The sequence below is a fragment of the Anser cygnoides genome, chromosome 4 (assembly GCF_040182565.1).
Source record: "Anser cygnoides isolate HZ-2024a breed goose chromosome 4, Taihu_goose_T2T_genome, whole genome shotgun sequence".
Taxonomy (NCBI): domain Eukaryota; kingdom Metazoa; phylum Chordata; class Aves; order Anseriformes; family Anatidae; genus Anser; species Anser cygnoides.
This window is the reverse complement of record NC_089876.1, coordinates 74,350,103-74,370,320: the sequence shown is the minus strand read 5'-3', so window position 1 is coordinate 74,370,320 and position 20,218 is coordinate 74,350,103. Positions and strand designations below refer to the sequence as shown.

General features: G+C 38.0%; 2 protein-coding genes and 1 long non-coding RNA gene across 8 annotated transcripts in view; 2 read left to right on the top strand and 1 right to left on the bottom strand.

The window, feature by feature from the left end:
• LOC106045331 (uncharacterized) overlaps positions 1–1,389 on the bottom strand; it is a 259,361-nt gene extending 257,972 nt beyond the window's left edge. For 4 of the 6 annotated variants that reach the window (XR_010831567.1, XR_010831570.1, XR_010831572.1 and 1 more), the window contains exons 1-2: positions 1,263–1,389; positions 367–520 (exon numbers count right to left, since the gene is read on the bottom strand). This is a non-coding gene — a long non-coding RNA (uncharacterized lncRNA). The other 2 variants (XR_010831571.1, XR_010831569.1) reach the window with 2 other exon arrangements.
• On the top strand, positions 1,305–9,451 carry LOC106045318 (radial spoke head protein 6 homolog A-like). The gene is given in 8 exon segments (XM_048066449.2): positions 1,305–1,520; positions 1,605–1,978; positions 2,465–2,696; positions 4,341–5,093; positions 6,695–6,836; positions 7,643–7,760; positions 8,921–9,104; positions 9,107–9,451. Coding segments are annotated over 8 exon segments (2,067 nt in total). The 3' UTR covers positions 9,155–9,451.
• A 362-nt stretch (positions 9,452–9,813) lies between these two features.
• CENPE (centromere protein E) overlaps positions 9,814–20,218 on the top strand; it is a 35,666-nt gene continuing 25,261 nt past the window's right edge. The window contains 18 exon segments of the mRNA XM_048066447.2: positions 9,814–9,998; positions 10,098–10,189; positions 11,049–11,138; positions 11,217–11,335; positions 12,785–12,904; positions 13,825–13,906; positions 14,098–14,165; positions 14,250–14,321; positions 15,009–15,060; positions 15,878–15,965; positions 16,152–16,278; positions 16,756–16,875; positions 18,262–18,420; positions 18,819–18,963; positions 19,209–19,255; positions 19,257–19,307; positions 19,592–19,648; positions 19,727–19,894. Coding sequence (XP_047922404.2) covers positions 9,943–9,998; positions 10,098–10,189; positions 11,049–11,138; positions 11,217–11,335; positions 12,785–12,904; positions 13,825–13,906; positions 14,098–14,165; positions 14,250–14,321; positions 15,009–15,060; positions 15,878–15,965; positions 16,152–16,278; positions 16,756–16,875; positions 18,262–18,420; positions 18,819–18,963; positions 19,209–19,255; positions 19,257–19,307; positions 19,592–19,648; positions 19,727–19,894 — 1,713 coding nt within the window. The 5' untranslated portion in view covers positions 9,814–9,942.

The following is a 20,218-nucleotide window of genomic DNA, read 5'->3' as shown; positions in this document are numbered from 1 at the left end:
AGTAACACTGTGGCAAAATACACATGCTCTTAATTTTCTCTTTCTTTGCTAATAGAGGTTGTAAAGATAAAGCACTTGGCCTTTCTTGAGCAGGTGCCTCACAAAACATTACACAAATAATGATAATTTCATACATTTTATATAAATTAATTACTAAACAACAAAGCAAGGTTTTCCTCCAAATAAGAACTACGGAGAGCAAATAAAAAGTAATTCACAAGTACTGTAGCGCCCTCTGCAGTTGATGTGTAAGCTCTGCAAATACATCTGCAAAATTACGACCTTCGGCGCACTCCTTGCAAATACCAGGAAGTCAAAACCTCTTCATGTTGAATCTCAGCAGAATTAACATTTTCATGATATTACCTTACTTTTTGGCATCACAGGGACGTTGTGCAGGAACTTTTAAATTCTTCTTCTAAATGCCTTGCCTATGAAAGGATGTGGAAAGCTGTTTTGTTGTTGCTGCTGTTCCAAGTCAGATTCCTCAGTGGTTCTTCTGGCATTCACTCTCTTGGAACTGGAAAGCAATTTGCAATGCCTCATCAGAATTATTTTTTTCTGGTTACTTCTAAGAAGTATCCAAAATAAGCTGTATTTATAAAAAATTATGTTAATTCATCCATTGATCACAGATTAAGAATATTTTACAGTTCAAACAGCTGCGCTATTTTGTTTTATAACGTTAACAGGGCATTTTGTAGAGATGTGTACAGCTCCAATTTCTTCACTCGGGTACCCTGGCATGGTATTATTTGTCATGTCAAATTTTTAGAAAACATTTGACACTTACTCTTGGGCCGGCCAGCTTTAGACGTTTGTTTAAATGTGCTTGCCTAAAGGCTTACGAAAAAAACAACTACTTGTTTTATAGCCTCCTTGTTGAATACTAGGTACATGGTTAGTCAACTAGTAAGAGTTCTTTACTGACTTGGTCATAAGCAATTAAGAAGATGATGTGAGGTTGAGCATAAGCAACAAAGGACATGATTTACATGAGAAACTTTTTGACATACAGTGAAGGTTTTTAACTTTAACATAACTTCAACCAGTTGTAGTTGGTAGTGCTGTAGCACAACACCTGATGGAGCTGCAAAAGCATGCCCCGCTGCGCTACCACATTTCTGTCAAGCAAATCTTGAGTAACTAAAAAGTCAGCAGGTTCTTCCCTTGTAACACTGAAACTCGTCCTCAAGCATTTTAACATTTGATTACTGGTGGGAGGCGGGAACGCCCCGAACGCTGCCCCCCTCGGAGCCCACCTGTAATGGCGGACTCCAAGCGCCCGCGGGGCGCGGCGGCAAATGGCGGCGGGTGTCCGGCCCTTCCTCAGCACTGCCGCCGGGTCCACCCCTTCCGGGCCCCGCGCCTCTAGCAACGGCGGACGCCTCTGTCGGTCTCTTTCTGAGGAGTCGGGGCCTCGGATGTCAGAAGCGGGAGCAGGTTCCCGGGAACAGCAGGAGGTAGGGTTGGGGGCTGATCAGCCCCAAGAGCTGGGAAGCAGGGTCTCCCAGCAGCAGGTACGCTACTGAGACCCCTACTGACGAGAAAGTGTCGGTCAGGCACCGTATAAATTACTGACCCTGACTCAATATCATCCATAGGGGATGGAACAAGCCTCTTATGAGCACCAGGTACCAGAAGTAAGCTTCAGCCAGAGATATGCAGAGGGACAGGACTCTCACCAGGCGCAGGAGGCAAGCCAAAGCATGAATCAGTCCAAAGCGCTGGGATTTGACCCTTACCAAACACAGGAACCAAGAAGTGCCTATCAGACATACGGAGCAGGACAGGAGCTTTACCAAGCCTATGAAGATGGGCATGGCCCCTATCAGCCACACGAACCCGGTTATGGGCTCTATCAGCCAGGATACAGCCCATATGATGATCAAATACCAGATCCCGAAGCCCGAATGCTGGCAATTCAGAATGCAAAAGCCTACTTGCTGACGAGCAGCACAACATCTGGCCTGAACTTGTAAGTCTGCAAAAGAGACAAGAGTGAAAGGGGTAGGAAGTATTAGTGGAGATGGAAGTAGTGGTGAAAGGGTAAAGGGTTATGCTATCAGGGATAGCAGAGTATAGAAAAGCAGAACATGTTATAAATGCAGTATTTAATCACTATGCTATAATTGTGTGTCTGGCCCCTTTCAATCAAAATTTCAGAGGGAATTTATGGTGTTCAAAGAGACTTCGATTAGATTAAGGCCAGGTTTGAATTCTGCTTTAGCTCCTCGGTCAGATGTGGGATAAACGAAAAATGGAAGATGAGGCTACTCTTAAGTATATTACAAAGAGGCTAGTTTTAAGTCTAATTTTCCAAAATGCTGCATGATCCCTTTTCATCTAACTGTTCCAATTTCTCTGAAGCCCAGGTGATTAGCTTGTACTTTTGATATTAAAAACAATATTCTAAGACTTCTGTAATAGTAGATCAATAATAATACTTATATTTATATGACAGATATGATCATCTTGCTAATACCCTAACAAAGATCCTGGATGAACAGCCCACAAATGTGGTAGACATAATTGAGAATATCAGCAAGGATGTGAAGTGGGCTCAATTTCAGAAAAAAATGGATACTCTTCGAGATGAACCTGCAATGCTTCCAACATTTGAATCTGCAGAAAGGCGTAAAACTTTGTTCCTCAAGGCATATGAAGAAGGAGATGAAGAACTAGAAGAAAAGATAGTGAGTTATTATCAGAGAACAATAGATATCAAATATACTGGAGAGATGGGTGGCAGGAAGGCAAAAGAGAAAAGGTGGAAGTTGTGGTCTCCCCCATAATATTGCCTCTCATGATTGCATGAAATGATTAACAGCCACAGTAGCATGTACCCTCTTCACAGTTAAGTTGGTCCCGTGTCAAGTTGTGAAGAAAACACAGCTGGTTACTTAGTTTGGAATTTAGTTGCTGCAGTAAATCTAGTATCCCGAGCTTTTAAAAGCATAGATGTTCTGGAGATGATAAATAGAAAGGAAAGTTTACAGTATCTCTCATGTGCTCGTTCAACCTGGTATATTCCACCCAAATTCTTTTCTTTATCTAAACCTGATATTTCTTTACCTAAAGTAACCATAATTCTGGATACTTCTTTCAGAATATTGTGCACAGCTGCTACTGTAAAATAGAGAATTTTGTGTTCCTTCCAGCTCCAGCTGCAGTTCCAGTCCTTCCTTCTCCAACTAGAAAAAAAAATATATGGTTACAAGAAGAAACAACTATTAGAATCAAAAAGCCATTTCATTAAACAGGGAAATTTTCAGTATTTAGTTGGTTATATATGGAAGTATTTGTACTCAAAGAAAAATTAAGAGAATTCTTGTAAAAACTAAGGGGAAAAAAAAGATAAGACATTGATTTTCATATGAAGTTACCAGGATATATTCAAATGAATTGCTATCATAGAATACAAATCCTAACAATAGAAAATACATTATTGCATCTTTTCCATAGCCTATTATTAATTTTACAGTAACAGTATACAGTATGTAATGGTAAAAAGTGGACAAAAGTGGGGTGTTTCAGAAAGGAATTTTTCGTACTTGTATCTACCTTGCTTTGACATAATAAACCTGGGAGATCCAGGGATATTCCATGTGAAACCAGCACTACTTCTTCCAAATTCCCTACCCTGTTGTGCACAACTTAGTATGTTTTAATCACCTACACCCATGAAATGAGAGACTGGCCATAAAGCAAATGGAAACACTTAATAAAATTCTCATTATCAGCATAGTTCTGCCCCTCTTTAATCCAGCTGGGGTGTTACTACTGACTTCACTAAGAGTAGGGGACAATATTTCATACTAACTCTAACAGATTCCATCTTAAATCATGAAGGGAGCTTTATGCCAAAGTATCCAAAAGAACAACATTCATTCCAGAGAAATATTGTTGCCCTGGTGTCTAAATGTATAAAATATGTTTCTGCTTTCCCCACATGCATCTTACACAAACACAAGGCAGCACAGCAGCATTGTTTGCTGGCATCAAGGCCTCTTATACAGAAAACCTGCGCTAGCACTGAAGTTCTTTGTAGATCCCTTGTGAGAATTCTTTCTGTACTTTGCAATAATTAAAAGTGAATTTGAAAATTGAGATCTTGTATTCTAAAAGCTGTGCTTCATCTGTGTTCTCTTCTTTATCCTTACAATGTCATTTTTAATTTTTCTAAATGATAGTGGAAGATGTAAATGAATGTCAGCAGAGCTTTTTGAGAGAGTGCACTATAGGAAAGCAAAGTATGACTTTCAGTAGATAAATTGTTCAATCTTTCAAATAGATAATTTTATTATTACTCAGCTCTATCTCATGATTTTCTTTACTAGGGAGAGACTCCTCTACCTAATGTGATGGAAACAGCCTTTTATTTTGAACAGGCTGGAATTGGCTTGAGCAAAGATGAATACTATCACATATTTCTTGCCCTTAAAAAACTCATTAGTGCTCAGCCAATCCAGACATGTCGCTTCTGGGGCAAAATTTTGGGCCTGGAGATGAACTATATTATAGCTGAAGTACAGTTCCAGGAGGGAGCAGAGGAGGAGGAAACAGAAGAGGAAGAAGTTACTGATGAAGGAGAGAAAAGGATGGGTGAAGTCGAAGATGAAGATGAGGAGAAAGAAAAAGAAGAACCACCAAAGTCTACCTATAAGCCCCCACCTGTCATCCCAAAAGAAGAAAATGGAACTGGGGCTAATAAATACGTCTACTTTGTTTGCAACGAGCCTGGCAAACCCTGGGTGAAGTTGCCTCCAGTGACACCAGCACATATTGTCTGTGCCAGGAAAATCAAGAAGTTCTTCACTGGTAGGCTGGATGCTCCTATTGTGAGCTTCCCTCCTTTCCCTGGAACTGAGGCCAACTACCTGCGTGCACAGATAGCTCGGATCTCAGCAGGAACCCACGTCTGTCCCATTGGATTTTACCGGTTTGCGGAGGAAGAAGGAGATGAAGATGAGGAAGGGGGAGGAGGAAGAGATACATACGAAGAAAACCCTGATTTTCAGCCTCTTTCTGTGGCTGAAATGGTGGAGTCTCTCTCCACGTGGGTACACTATGTGCCGAGTATTTTAGAGCAGGTATGTTCTCACATAGGTCACATTGACCTCAGATACCATTCTCGCTGTAATACTAGTAGTGCTTCAGAATGTAAATGAAGCTCCTCACCGACTCGTTTGAACTATTCACCAGAAATAGTACTGGACTGAAAAGATTTTCTACAGAAAATGTATTAGATACATTATATAATATATAAATGTGTTGCACATATTTAAATATTAGAAGGTTCCTAAATATACATATGTTTCATGATTTTTTCAGTCTTCAGGTTCAAACTTATCTTTAGATAACCATGTAGGGTTAGGCCTTGATAGATAATTATTTCTGGCAGTCTTCTATATTGGGTTACCTCTCTTGAAATCCTCACTTGACAAAAATGTTTTTAATTCTGTTTTCTTGGATAGGATGCTAAATATCAGATAGCTTATGATTGTATGCTAAACGAAACTTATTTGGTGTTTTCTTCTGGTTTACCTTCTGTTGCTTGCTTTCTGCTGTGAAACATGCAAACAAAAAAGCTTAAAAACCTAAAACCAAAACATTGTAAATAAAATTGTAGCATAAAATATTTGTTATATCAGGTTAGTGCTGGAAAGAGGTTTTACTAATGCAGTCGTCTTTCCTGGATACCCACTTAAGAATGGTAGTGTAAAATAACAGCAAGCGCTAGGAAATAAAGTTTAATTTTATTACCAGCAAAGCAATAGTTCTAAAAATAAAATCTATTATCATTAGAATTTTAAGAACATTTTGTAATGTTCCTCTGACTGGTAGCTAAAAAATAAGGCAGACTTTAAAAGGAATTCTGTAAGAGTCTGTAAGTCTTTAAAAGTCTGTAAGTGTTCATCTCTTAGCTTGCAATAACTGGTAATCTAGCAAGGATACAAACCCAACAGGCAGGGATTGAACTAAATTCCTATCTTCTGGAGCTTCTGTTCACTGTGAACATAAAGATAATTTGGCATAAAAACACATGGGATGCTGTGGTCTTTCTTGTGCCTTCTGTGTTCTGTAATTGTTGAACTGAAATACAGAGTACAAGCTAAGACTTTGCAAACGCATTTCAAAAGCTTGTTTAGACTTGGGCCCAGGTGCACAGGGACAGGATGTTCTGTCTGTCTTCTGTGCATATTCACAGCCTGTGCCTGACAAGGAAGAGACAGATAATGCCAGCATGTTTGTGACCAATAAAGGCCAGCAACAAGTTACTATCTCTTCGCAAGATGAATATTGAAATAAATGTTTGCTTAATGATACAATCCCAGTCAATAAGTATAGGATTTTTGTCTTTTTGATGAAGTCCAGCGTCTATCATCAGCATGGATTGATTGTACTTAAAAGAACTGAAAACTACAAAATAGCTGAAAGCTGATCAGAGAGCTATGAGGTCATTCTGCAATAATAAGCAGGGATAAGGAATGAATGAGGGGTAAAGAGAGCACTCTGCCAAGAGGATACATGCAGCTCTCTGTCAATAACATACCAATTACGGAATACATATTTTTTTTCTTTTCCCCAACTTGCGCTTGTGTGTGCACGTGCCTGAACCAATTGTTTTAACTGGCTTGCATTCTTTCATTGATTGTTGCATGTATTTATTATTCTCCCTTACCGATTATAGGGTCGTTGTGTTTGGATTAACCCTTTACAAAAATCAGAGGAAGAAGAAGAAGGTGAAGAGGAGGAAGAGAAAGATGAGGAGCCAGATGAACTACAGCAAGAAATAGGACCTCCCCTTCTCACTCCGCTCTCTGAAGATGAAGGTACTCCTCATAGAATACAGTTTTTGTTAGAGCCACTGGGAATGTTGGCGTTTAGGTAGAAAATATTTGAAGTTATAGGCCTCTGATGCTTCACAGAACAATGTAGTTTGCCATTGTAGGGTAACCACATTCTTTTACAAAATTAATCAAATGTGAAATGGTTAACAGAATTGACCTTAAAACTGAAATGATTGGGTTTACTAGTTAAAAATCCTGCTGAGAATAAAGGGAAAAAATACTCAGATATGTCAAGCTACTGGAAGTTCCAGACAGCTCACACCTGAAATACATTCAGCTATTTTTCCATCACCTTTATAGACAGAAGAAAAGCGTGCACACAAAAATAAATATGTTCACACATGCATAGATATACAAATAAGAATTTATATCCTCTAGCATATTACTGCAGCAAATCATAGAGATATGGAAACCTAAATATTAGATTGTAGCCATAGCAAATTATTTTTCAACTCCCCATTCTTTGATCAGGATGAAATACGTATGTAATTTATCCCTCAGTGATAAACAATCCTTGACAAAAGAAACAGCAGTGAGTACTACTGCATTTCAAGAACATGATCCTTTCTGTATGTGACTGTTGGCATCCATGTGATACCTACCCCTGCATCCAAACCACCTGTCTGAACACAATGTCTACATTTATTGCTTGTGACTTAGTTCTTCTAACATGCATCTTAATATAACCATTGCCTGAGTTCTGTGAAAGCCTTGTAGCTCAGTCTTAAACATTTTGTAGTGGCTTGTAAGTCAATTTATTCATATAGTGTGTGTTTGGCTGCCTGCAGGAATTCAAAACATCCCTGCTTGGACAGCTCAGCCTTCTACAAACCTGATCCCTCAATATGCTGTTGCAATCCTTCAGTCTAACCGATGGCCTGGAGCATATGCCTTTGCATCTGGCATGTGAGTAGCCAGTTGACATGGTTACAACACAGACTATACGCTGAACACATACATGCCCGATGAAGTCAAATTTGGTTTATTATTAATTTATTGACTGAATTATAACTATTCCTGAGACTGATAGAGAAAGCCACTTAAGTGTGCACAGCATCAGTATGTGTTCAAGACTGAAAATGAAGCATCTTTGGAAATGCTAGCATAAAACTGATGCATGTAAATGTCCAGTTAGTGTTTGGCCACAGTCCTGGATTTAAAACCTGTATTCTTGAGTCTGTGGTGCTTTCTACAAATTAGCTTAATTCTTTTGTTCTAATTTTCAGTTGTTTCTATTAGACACAGTACAGTCACTACCACTAGAAGCTTTAAATGAGCACTGGAGTTGGTTTCAGAAATGGCTCTATGTTACTAATGTGAAGTTGGAGTCATATTGTAATATCGCACAGTGACAGAGCGTAGCATTCATCATTTTAGCACTTGGGGATTTTTAAGTGGAAGGTATACAATCATAGAATGGTTTGGGTTAGAAGGGACCTAAAGATCATCCAGTTCCAACCCCACTGCCATAGGCATGGACACGTCCCACTAGACCAGGTTGCCCAGGTAGACCAGCCTGGCCTTGAACAGTTCCAGAAATGGGGCATCTACAGCTTCTGTGGACACCCTGTTCTGGTGCCTCACCACCCTCAAAGAATTTCTTCCTCATATCTAATCTGTATCTACCCTCTTTCCAGTTTAAAAGCATTACCCCTTATCCTATTGCTACATGCCCTTATAAAAAGTCTCTTCTCATCTTTGTTTTAAGACCCCTTTAAGTACTGAAAAGCTTCAATGAGTTTTCCTTGGAGCCTTCTCTTCCCCAGGCTGAACATCTCCAGCTCTCTCAGCCTGTCTTCACAGGAGAGGTGCTCCAGCCCTCTGATCATCTTCATGGCCCTCCTCTGGACCTACACTAACAGCTCCACATCCTTCTTGTGCTGGGGGCCCCAGAGCTGGATGCAGTGAATCCAACAGTTAGAAAGAGCTGTGTTTGTTTAAACACGTGTTATAGGGAGCTTGCGCTCTATTTGCACAGCAGAGTAAGGAACCCTGAGAGTATCTGCACTGGTATTTTGTTGCAGGGAGATTGTGTGAACTTTTCACCGTTATTTTTTTTTTCTCAGGAAATTTAATAATATCTACTTTGGCTGGGGTCACAAATACAGTCCAGAAAACCATACACCTGCACTGCCTGGGCCAGTGCAAAAAGAATACCCCGATGGGCCAGAGATCACCGAGGCCACGGACCCGGCAGTGGAAGAGGAGCTGGCTTTTAAGGCTGCAAAGGAGAAAGCCTTAGCCGCAGCTGAGAAGAAGAACCGGAGGGTGATGAAGAGGAAGACGTGATTAAAATATAGGAAATAAGAATACTTAAAAAGATTAAATATTTATAGGGTTTTAATAAATAGATCGTAAATGAGTTGATCTTAAATGTAAGCGGAAGATGCTTATTTTGGTGGTTTCTGTAGGCTCCTTGGAGCTGCCTCTCCCAAAAAGATGAATAGTATTTTAATAAATAGATCGTAAACAAGTTCATCTTAAATGTGAGTTGAAGATGCTTTATTTTGGGGGTTTCTGTAGGCTCCTTGGAGCTGCCTCTCCCAAAAAGATGAATAGTATTTTAATAAATAGATCGTAAACAAGTTCATCTTAAATGTGAGTTGAAGATGCTTTATTTTGGGGGTTTCTGTAGGCTCCTTGGAGCTGCCTCTCTCCCTGCAGTGCCACGAAGCCCCCTTGGCTTCCACGGGAAAGCAGCACCGTGAGCCTTTTCCAGGCGAAAAGGGAGACCGCCTGCCTCTGATTCCTCAAGTAACGTAGCTATGAGCTGAACAGCTTCGAGATACTTCTCTAACCGGCGCTTCAAAACCGATATAAACCGTATTAACACGACAAAAAGGGGGCTAACACCGGCCCCACCCGCGCGGACAGCCATTTTGCGCCCGCTCCCTCACGGCTCTCTGAGTCTCCGCCCCCACGGGCGCCGTTCTCCCCCCGTCAGCGAGTGGTGCGCTCCGCCGCGGCGCGGGCCAATAGGAAGCGGCCTCGGGCCGAGTTCAAACTCCGGCGGCGGTTGGGGCCGGGCTGCGTGACGGGGGGCGAGGGGGAGCGCCCGGCACCTGAGGGGCGCCTGAGGGCCGCGGGGATGGCGGAGGAAGGGGCCGTCACCGTCTGCGTGCGGCTGCGGCCGCTCATCGCCAGGTGAGGGCGAGGCTCTGTGAGGGGAAGGGGGGCGGTGGACCCGCGGCATGGGGGTGCGGATCGGAGCTAATGAGGATAACGGGGTGTTTTGTCTTGTAGGGAAAGCGCTCTGGAGGATAAAGCGTCGCTTTACTGGAGGAGTGAGAATAATACGATTTCGGAAGTGAATGGCACCAAAGTGTTCAGTTACGGTAAGTATGTGGAAATAAACAGCTTGGAGCTTACACGGGCCTTCATTACTGTACAACTTAAACGCATACTAACACTGGTTACCATAGCTTTTGCAACATCGTAGTTCTCTTTTGTTGTTTTTTTTTTTTGTTGTTGTTGTTTTTCCTCAGTCTCATAATTCTTCAGATATTCCATTGAGGCATACAGTGTTTTTGTTGTAGTGCAGACCAGGAACTCACCTTTTGAAGTCAACTTCCGGCTATAAGTTACTTTTCCTGTGCTGGTCTGCACTGCAAAGTGTTTTTGGAGCACAGGAGCTGGGTTCCGTTTATATGGAAGTAAGGTGGAAGATGCCCTCTGTAGCGTACTCACATTTCAGTTACAAATGGCTATGGTTAGCCCAGAGCATTGGGATAACATGAATGTGAGATCCTGTAGCTCTTTCACTTTAAGCATTTTCCTACTGATCCACTGTACTCATCTCCAAACACGATTTTTCCAAAGTGTACGGAAGAATGTGTCCCAAGCTACAGCTTTAACAAGTAGCCTGTCTTGTCAAGCTTACAGTCTTGATACGTAAATTAGCCTTAACCATTTTTAGGATGAAATGGGATGACTGATTAACTGCGTCTGTCATTCTTAGTTTCTTTGATTCTCTGTTATCTTTGCATCATAACTCTTTTGGTTTTGAATTTAATCTTTTGTTCCTTAAGTCTGGCACAGTAGTGACGCAATTGTGTTTTATGTTTAAATTATCCTATAAAGACTCTGTCCATGATACAATAATTGAAGTCAGCATTGCTGAATAAGATGACAGCTTGTTTTTGCTTTGCAGTGCAACGTCCTTACGTGCTTTATTTCTTATTTATTTTTTTTAAGATCGTGTCTTTCACTCAAATGACAACACGCAGCAATTATACGAAGGTGTAGCTGTTCCAATTATACAGTCAGCCGTGCGAGGTTACAATGGTAGGTTTTACAATTGTGTTTTAATCCTATTGGTAATGTAATTTAGAAATAATCAGTAAAACTTAATCATCTTCCTAGGCACAATCTTTGCATATGGACAGACTGCCTCAGGGAAGACGTACACAATGATGGGAAATGAAGATTCTGTGGGCATTATCCCTAACGCAATTCAACACGTCTTCAAAATTATTTGTGAGGTGAGTAGCTCCATGAAATTGAAGTGACTGAAAGGACTAGCAATATTTTTGAACGTTACAGGAAAAATAATTGTAGCATTAAGGAGTTTATGAAGAAAATAAACAGTTTATATTGGACGATATGTTGCACTCACTTTGCTAAGCTTGCAGAGATGCGATTGGTTTTAAAAAATAAAAAAATGTGGAATACTTGGAATCAAATCAGTAACAAAACAGTTGTTTTTAAACTTGCAAATATATTACACTTGAATTACAAGCTTAGGTAAAGTGGTGAAGCTTTGTTCTTTATTCTTCTTAGCTTCAAAATATTAACTATATTAAAGACTTTTTTTTAAAAGTGGGAAGAATATTGAACTGAATTTACTTACTTCAGGCTTTCAAAAGAATCATAAGCCAGATTGTTCAATGCTAATAGTTCCAGAGTCGTCTGGGAATCTAGGTATAACATGGTCCAGAACCATACTAGAAAGGATTCCCTGGGTCTGCACCCAGGACATAGGACATTGGCTGTCTGGGGAATGGAACAGCAGATTGATGTGAGCATGTCAGGAGCAGTGTGTAAGGAACTGATTTCAGGTTACAAAACTGCTCCTTACGGTTTTTTGTTAATTTGAGTCCACTAGAGACGGCTGTCATTAACCCTGGAGTTTGAATGTACAACCCTGTTGGTTCTTCTGAGAAAGAGAAGTGGCCGTGATATGTCTGGTTCTTGTCCAGCTGTCATCTGTATGGACATGCATGAGATCCAGCTGGATTGATATCGCATAGCATATCATCAGATAACCAAATATGTATCGTGTCCTCATTGTTAAGTTGGGAAGGCTTCCGTGCAACTCATTGCACCACCCCCGGGGCCCAAATCCTGTTACGTGATAGGAAGTAAGGAGAAAGTACAAATTGAAACATTATTTGCAGAGTATTTGCTTCTGCCTTGAGGATTTCGGGTTATGAATATTGGTTATGTGAAATGATCACTGCTCCTTTGAGGTGCAGAATACCTTAGGGTGTACAAAAGTAACTAAAGCCATGTAATTAAAAAAAAAAAATAGGTAACTAAATTTTCCGTGGTGCTGTAGTCTAGTGTGTGGCCTTTCCTAGCAAAGTAGATCCAGGTAAGAAGAGAGAGAAGTCAAGCTACACCGAGAAGAGAATTAAATATGGAAAGGGGAGTTGAGTTGACCTATTGTCACACTTCTGTAGACCAATTAATTTGCTTTTATGACTTAATAAACGTGATACACCGTTAATGCAGCAGGAAGGAGATGGGATAGAAGGAAATGCATCTATATTTGTAGACGCTCACAAGCAAAAGGGATGCGGGAAGGAAGTCTGTGGAATGATATCCAAGCATATAGCTTTGAGTTCAGAATACTTTAATTAAAAGGTGTTCATTGTTTAGTCTGATCTAATTTTCTTAATATTATTTTTATTTCCTCCTGTGATCATTAGATTCCAGATAGAGAATTCTTGTTAAGAGTTTCCTACATGGAAATCTACAATGAGACCATTACAGATTTGCTTTGTGATATCAGGAAAAAGAAGCCTCTAGGAATTCGTGAGGATGTTAATGTAAGTGGATATTATGTTAACGTAAGAAGACGTAACAATTTTATCTGCTTGAGGGGGAAAAAAAAAGCTTTGAGGCATCTAGTTGAAAACATTTCCATATCAAACTGTAATTGTTATATTCAAAGATAGCAGAAAGGCACTTTATGTAATAGAATAGCAACAGTGAAGCTGGGCTTGCTGTTGCTGACTTATCTTTATACATGTTTATAAAATGTAGACTTCATCCTTGAAGTTTTCCAAGAGCGTGTATTTTATTTAACTAAAACAGTGAATACTTGGGAGTCTTCTAGCTAATGGAACTACAAACATGGTATTGATTCCCTAGCTCAATGTGTTAGAAGTCTTCAAAAGATAGAAAGATGCTATTAAACCAACTCTGTATATCATCTACAAAGCGGCTACAATTTTCTTCTACTGTAATCACAGAAAAGTTATCAGACTAATACTACCCAGTAAGATAATCTGTAGGGAAAAATAAAGTAATGCCATCCTTATTTTCTTGATATCAAGCTTTGTGACGAACTGTTTTTTTTATTTTTTTTTTTTTAATTGTTTTGATCAATGCTTTTAGAATCTGGGAAGACTTATTAGTTCTATGATTATGGCCTTATAACACTTGCAGATATATCTTTCTGGACCTTTTCTGAGGGAATCTCCCTTACCAATTTAATTTTTAGGATGGTTGCCAGATCTCTGTTTTTTGTCTTTTTAGGTTATAGTACTGTTATAGGTCTAAATTTTCCTCATCATTTTTTTTTCCAGAGGCAAATTAAAGCAAAAATACATTCAACTAATCTTGCTTCCTTTTAAAAGTACAGTAATAATTCTTGGTAATGTTAATGTATTCAAGTGAATTTTAAATTTCAGTAAGTTATTTATTACTGGTTTTTACCTTTTTTTTTTTTAAAAAAAAAAAAAAGAGAAATACATACGTAGAAGACCTGATTGAAGAGGTGGTTGTTTCCCCACAACAAGTTATGGAATGGATCAGGAAAGGAGAAAGTAAGTTGTTTAACCAATGTCAGCTGATATTTTAGAAAAGTATTGAATTCTATATGTCTAGAATCATGGGTGTCTCTTTGAGATTATATTCAGAAATTGCTGTTTGCGAGTTTAAAAGCTGTCTTGTCTTTTATCTCCAGTTTATTTGGCTGTATTTCTACATGTGTATTTCTAATACTCTTCTTTGACAGAAAATCGCCATTATGGGGAAACAAAAATGAATGAACACAGCAGCCGTTCTCACACTATCTTCAGAATGGTAAAAGCCTTTTCCTATGAGAAGGTTGTTTTGTTTTATTATTTTTTTTGAGTGACAAAAGCTTATTGTGCCTGCTTCTTCTAGATAATTGAAAGCAGAGAACGAAGTGACCTTGCAAATGCAAACTGTGATGGAGCAGTGATGGTGTCGCACTTGGTAAGAAGTACTCTAAGAAGTTGTTAAGTAGGCATTTAAGCAGGGAGTTTACTGTTACAGCTTGCCTGTGAGAAAAATGTTATTTTATAACGACATTGCAAGCACGTTTTGTTGTTAATTTCTATCAGATGCTTCTTAGGCATAAATCATGATCGTCTGTATGGAGGGAGACTCCTGGGGCGTTATCTGGAGGATATCCTCCCAGCAGAGGGAATTTTGATGTTGTTAGAGTTCCTAGACAATACATGCTGGACTGAGGAGTGTGATGTCCTCCCCAGGAGCGTAAGGGACTATTGTCAGTGTGTGTCCCCATTTTTGTTAAACATAGCTTACCTTCTGAGTGTTCCTGATCACTGACAAACCCAGTGAAATAATTCTGAAGTAGCTAAAATTAAGGCTTCTATTAATAGAGTTTCTATTAATAGAAATTCTATATAGAAATTCTATTCTATTAATAGATTTCCTATGATCTTATTTCATATCCTTAGGCACTTTGAAATTATTTTTTGAAATGTTGTGGAGTTATGCATTACTTCCAGTAATGAGAGACCACTTGTTTGTTTTTTTCCCTATTTTTTTTCCTAAGCATAGCTACAGTTTATGAAATTCTTAGCACAGATTTAGAATTAAGAGGATCTAAAAATAAATTACCCCCAGAACTAATCTGTGAAATGTTTAATTTTACAGAACTTGGTAGATCTGGCAGGCAGTGAAAGAGCTAGTCAAACAGGATCTGAAGGTGAGTGTTAAATGAAGTTCTCCTCATGACAATTTTTGTTAATTAAGGTTTAATGAGAGGCTATGATGGAAAGGAAGCTACTATCCATGTGATGTTGTTATTTATAAGTAATGTATTTCCCACTTGGTAGGGCAGGATCTGCTCAAGAAAATAACAGAACAGTTATAAAGTGCAGACAATTGTGTAGTTGTATGGCTTTTCTAGAGTAGCATGTCCAGCAAAAATTGTAGGCTGTACTAATATAATGAAGATGAATAGTCTGTAGTAAAGAAATCATTAGAAGCTCGTACAGACTGTTATATACATATAAAGCTGAAGAGTAAGTAGATAGCTCACTGTTTTAACAATCAAGCTTAGTTAAAATGACAGCATGAAGAACAAAAATGCCTTTATTTAAAAAAAAAAAAAAAAGGTAATCTGAGAATAACACATGTTAATATCCTGTCTTAAAAGGTGTAACTACCCTGAAAGTTGAATCTAAGGCTGGTTTGGTACACTTGGATTCTATTAAATTTTTTTGCAAATGCCTATATTAATTACATGTCTAAATACGAAATAAACTTCGTAAACAAAATTCACATTCCTCTGGCCCTGACTACCTACTAAGTGAAGATTATTAATGCTCATTTGTGATAGACTTTGATTCATTTTGGTTATTCTAAAAGATTTGATATTGAGTGCTGATGTGTCACAGTGCATTTTGGTACTTGAGATTTAACTCTGGACAATCCATCTGAGCATAACGTAAACCTTGACATGTTAAAAAAGTATCTAAATGTTGTTTTATTCAAGAAAAAAAATACTGTGTAATACCTAGGTCTCCGACTGAAAGAAGGCTGCAATATAAATCGGAGTTTGTTCATTCTGGGTCAAGTTATCAAAAAGCTTTGTGACGACCCTTCTGGGTAAGTGCTTGTGCTGGCATACCTCTTTTAGGACAAGTCACTAATAAATTAAGAAGTTAAAACTCTTTATACATAAAATAGTATTTTATATAACAGTCCTAAATGTTCTGTCACCTTAAGAAAATACTGTGTTTTCATAGAAAAATGACTTTTTTTTATCCGTTTTCTTTCTCATTTTCCCATCAGTTTCATAAATTACAGAGACAGCAAGCTGACTCGAATTCTACAGAACTCTCTTGGAGGAAATGCTAAGACGGTTATTATTTGTACAATTACTCCTGTTTCTTTTGATGAAACACTCAGTACTCTTCAGGTAAAACTTCTTGCCTGTTTTCAAGCATTATTCTGATTCTAGACTTTAATATTGATGGCTTGGAGTGGGGAAAAAAATGTGACAGACGGGAGTCTTTAGTCACTTCAATCTTCTAAAGGTCCTCTGCGCTTGGGACATGAAATGTGTTTATTTTGTACTCTGCATGTTCTCTCAGTCGCATTGGTGTACTAGGTTGGCTAGCTAAAGCTTTTTGGCAGTTAGACAACATTTTAGACAGCTTCTACAAGAAGAGAGGGTAAATGAACTAGTGATGAACTTTAGGCAGGATTGTCTTCCTTTTGGTGCTCTCTAGATCTTTATATTGAAAAATAATTAGGTGTGGTTTTGCTTAAGCGCATTTTTCTTTCATTCAACTGTTCCCTTAATTCTGTTGGGAAATAAGAGAAAAAATAAGTCTCTTGATGTATTTGTTCTTTAACTGCTGTTGTCCATGAGAGAATATGGTTGCTCTTCCAGTTTGCCAATACAGCCAAAAGAATGAAGAATACTCCAAAAGTCAATGAAGTACTTGATGATGATGCCCTCCTGAAGAGATGTCGCAAAGAAATTCTGGATTTGAAAAAGCAGCTGGAGGAAGTATGTAATAAATATACTAAAATTTATACTTATATGCATACAGGCATATATACATATATATATATATATACACACACGCACACATACTTCTGTATATTTATAATGGTAGCTATTTGGAAACTGTTTTAAACCAAGACCAGTTAAATCTGGAGGGGTGGGGAAACCTTTTAAGCTGGTAACTGTTGCGTATATTCAGAGAATAGAAATTGAAAACATAAAGTGAAACGTAAAGCAATCGATAATGACCAACATATCTGTGAAAACTAACACTAAATGAGACCAACTGACTGACAAATATTTTTGTAGGTGAGAGAGTTTAAGAAACTTATCATGCCTCATAGTACACCTCAATAGTGCTACAAATGAAAGCAATAACTAACTGACACTCAATAACTTCTTGTATTACAATTAAAGTTTCCAAGTGGATTATTTCCTCCTTCCTAACTGATGTTCAGCCTAAGCTGCAATTGCATAAGATCAGTGGCAAAGTCTGTCATGTATAGGTTGAAGATATGTTTTAAAAGTGGATGACTGCAACTTCCCACCAAACGGTGTAGTCTCATTCATCTTTCTCAAAAAAAAAAAAAAAAACTACAACGTTGATGAGAATCCTGCAAGTGTTGTAAGAGAATGCATCATAATATGTAAAGCACAGGAAAATCGCAACTTCAGACGTGATGCATCTTTCGACGATTTAAGTCAAAGCAATATTTGGGGGGGGCAGGAGGAGTTATAGAAAAATATTAAGGAAAAGATTTGGCTTTAAAAAATTAATTTGAAGTATAGATTTCCACCTAGTGGTATGCTCGTTATAACATAGTACGTAGTCAGGAAAGTACTTCTATTAAGTACAGAAGAGGTTATTGGAAAATCATGTGTGTATTTATCGCTAAATACTTAATTGTCGCAAGATCATGATGAAGCTGTCAAATAACTAGTTACTGTAATGCAGTTGCTTTACAACAGAATAAATCATCGGTACCCAAAATTTTGAGACATCGCATGCATTAGAGAAGCATATTGTTATGTGACAATTAAATCATAGCTATGAAAGAGCTTCAGGCTATGTAGAAAGGTGAACTTAAACTGTTATATTTGAAAGCATGTTTTTTCTATCTCTATTTCTTAAATTCCTAGAGAAGTCTGGAGCTATATTGTTTTGCTTTTCTAAATACTTAAATATACAGACTTTAAATACTAAGTCTATGGGTAAATTGTGGACTAAATTGTCAGTTGCTTTCTTAAAGATTTAGACTCTTAACAACTCTTCCAGACTTAGAAGATTATATATACACGTGGTGTCATTTTTAATTACTAATAATTCCTTATCTCTTGTAACAGTAGTTTGTACTCTTTATGGCAGTATGATTAATCTTTTTATGGAAGGTGTCTCTGAAGACTCAAATTCACGCGATGGAAAAAGATCAATTGGCCCAGTTGCTGGAAGAAAAAAATTCTCTCCAAAAAGTGCAGGAGGATAGGATACGAAACTTAACTGAGATGCTGGTGACTTCTGCCTCGTTTTCATCAAAACAGAATATGAAAGTAAGAGCAGCTGTTATAGATCTTGTTTGTTAAATCTTACATAGAGTCATTGTGAAAATGAAGAATAAGTTTGAGCTAAGCAGTCCTGAGTCTTCAGTTTAAATATGCCCAGACCAACTGTAAATGTTTGTATCCAATTTACACACTTTTTTTTTTTTTTTTAAGGAATAACTTCTTAAATAATTTCTGAGTGAGCATTCATTCAATTGTGCCTTGCAGTGAACAAGACTTTTGCTTACAAATGATCATGCTGTGGTTCAGTTTTGAAGAAACTGCAAAGCAGATGGTTAGCCTGCAGGACTGTTGTAGCACTAACTCGTGCAACATCTACTCTCTACTTAGTGCTTTGATTATGATTTTCTGTAAATACCTTTTTTTTTTTTTTTTTTTTTTTTAAGGCCAAGAAGAGAAGAAGAGTTACATGGGCTCCTGGTAAAATAAACCAGGAGAATGCGAATTATTTTGAAGACTTTGAAAAAACAGCGTTGACTGAAACAAAAAAAATGAAAGTGTCTCTGTCTTCACTACCAGATGGAGAGGATTGTAAGTATCTTTGTGGGGTGGAAGGGGAACAAGAAAATTATGCAAGGCAGCTTTGAAATGAAGACCTGAAAATGAGGAATAATCCCTTAATTGTAAATCTAAATTTATAGATTCAGAAATGCTACTCGCTGTGCTACATCATTGCCATTGAATGATTATTTCTGATGTGATGAAATCTTTGACAGAACTCTTGATGTCTAGGTTAAAATTTACTCTCACTATTTTTAATGCATCTTCCTTTTCAGCTACGTTTTTTGAGAATTCTGAACATGACAACCAATGTTTAACTGTTCCCTGATCAAATTTCGGATATAGAGTGGACTGCTGGACCTAACATGAACTGGGTAACTTCATAATCTCTTCAGTTGGCCTTACGTGGTGTATACGCATTACATGCTTCTCAGTAAGGTCAGCCTTACTCTTTAGGGCATCGACATTCTTTTTCCGTCTAACTAGTTAGAAAGCAAGTCTCTGTCATCTCTGTGAAGTTGTGGGATGTTTTTGTGGAGAATGGGCTAGTGAGCTTTGGTATTTAAACAGGACTAGCAGTGAAAAGACAAGCAACAAGGAATATAATAAATTTGCTTCAGCTTGTAGATCAGTTAACTAAAAGTGATTCTTTTTCTAGACTCAGAAAGACTTTGAAGAATCTGTGCAATGCTGTGAAGTTTTAGCACTAGAAAAGGTAAGCCTGTCCATTATTGTCTTAAAAATAAGACCCAAAATTCCAATAACCTCTTCTAAAGTTTGTCGTCTTTTTTAGGATCTTGCTGTAAATGAACTCAGTGTCCTACAAGCTAACTTCAATAACCTAGTATTAGAAAATGAACAGCTGAAATTAGAAATAAATGAAATGAAGGAGAAACTGAAGGAAAAGATAGAAATGGATGAATTTGAAGCGCTGGAAAAACAAACACAAAAAGATCATGAGGTAAGGTGCACTGAAATACAGATAGATAAGAATTCTGTATATTCAAATGTTTTTGAGAGTTAAGTCAGTATACATATACTTGGATGTTTACTCACAGGTGGTGCTAAGTTGCGCTCAACAGCAGAATGAAAGAATCCAGGATTTGAAATGGACTTAGTGTAAAATTCATATTTAAATTTTGAATTTTACACTATTTAAATTTATTTATTTAAATTCATATTTAAATTTTGAATTTTAACTAGATGAAGTCTAGTTAAACATATGTATATATTTGTGTGTATCCACACTATTTTTTGGTTGCATATATATGTAATATATGAATGG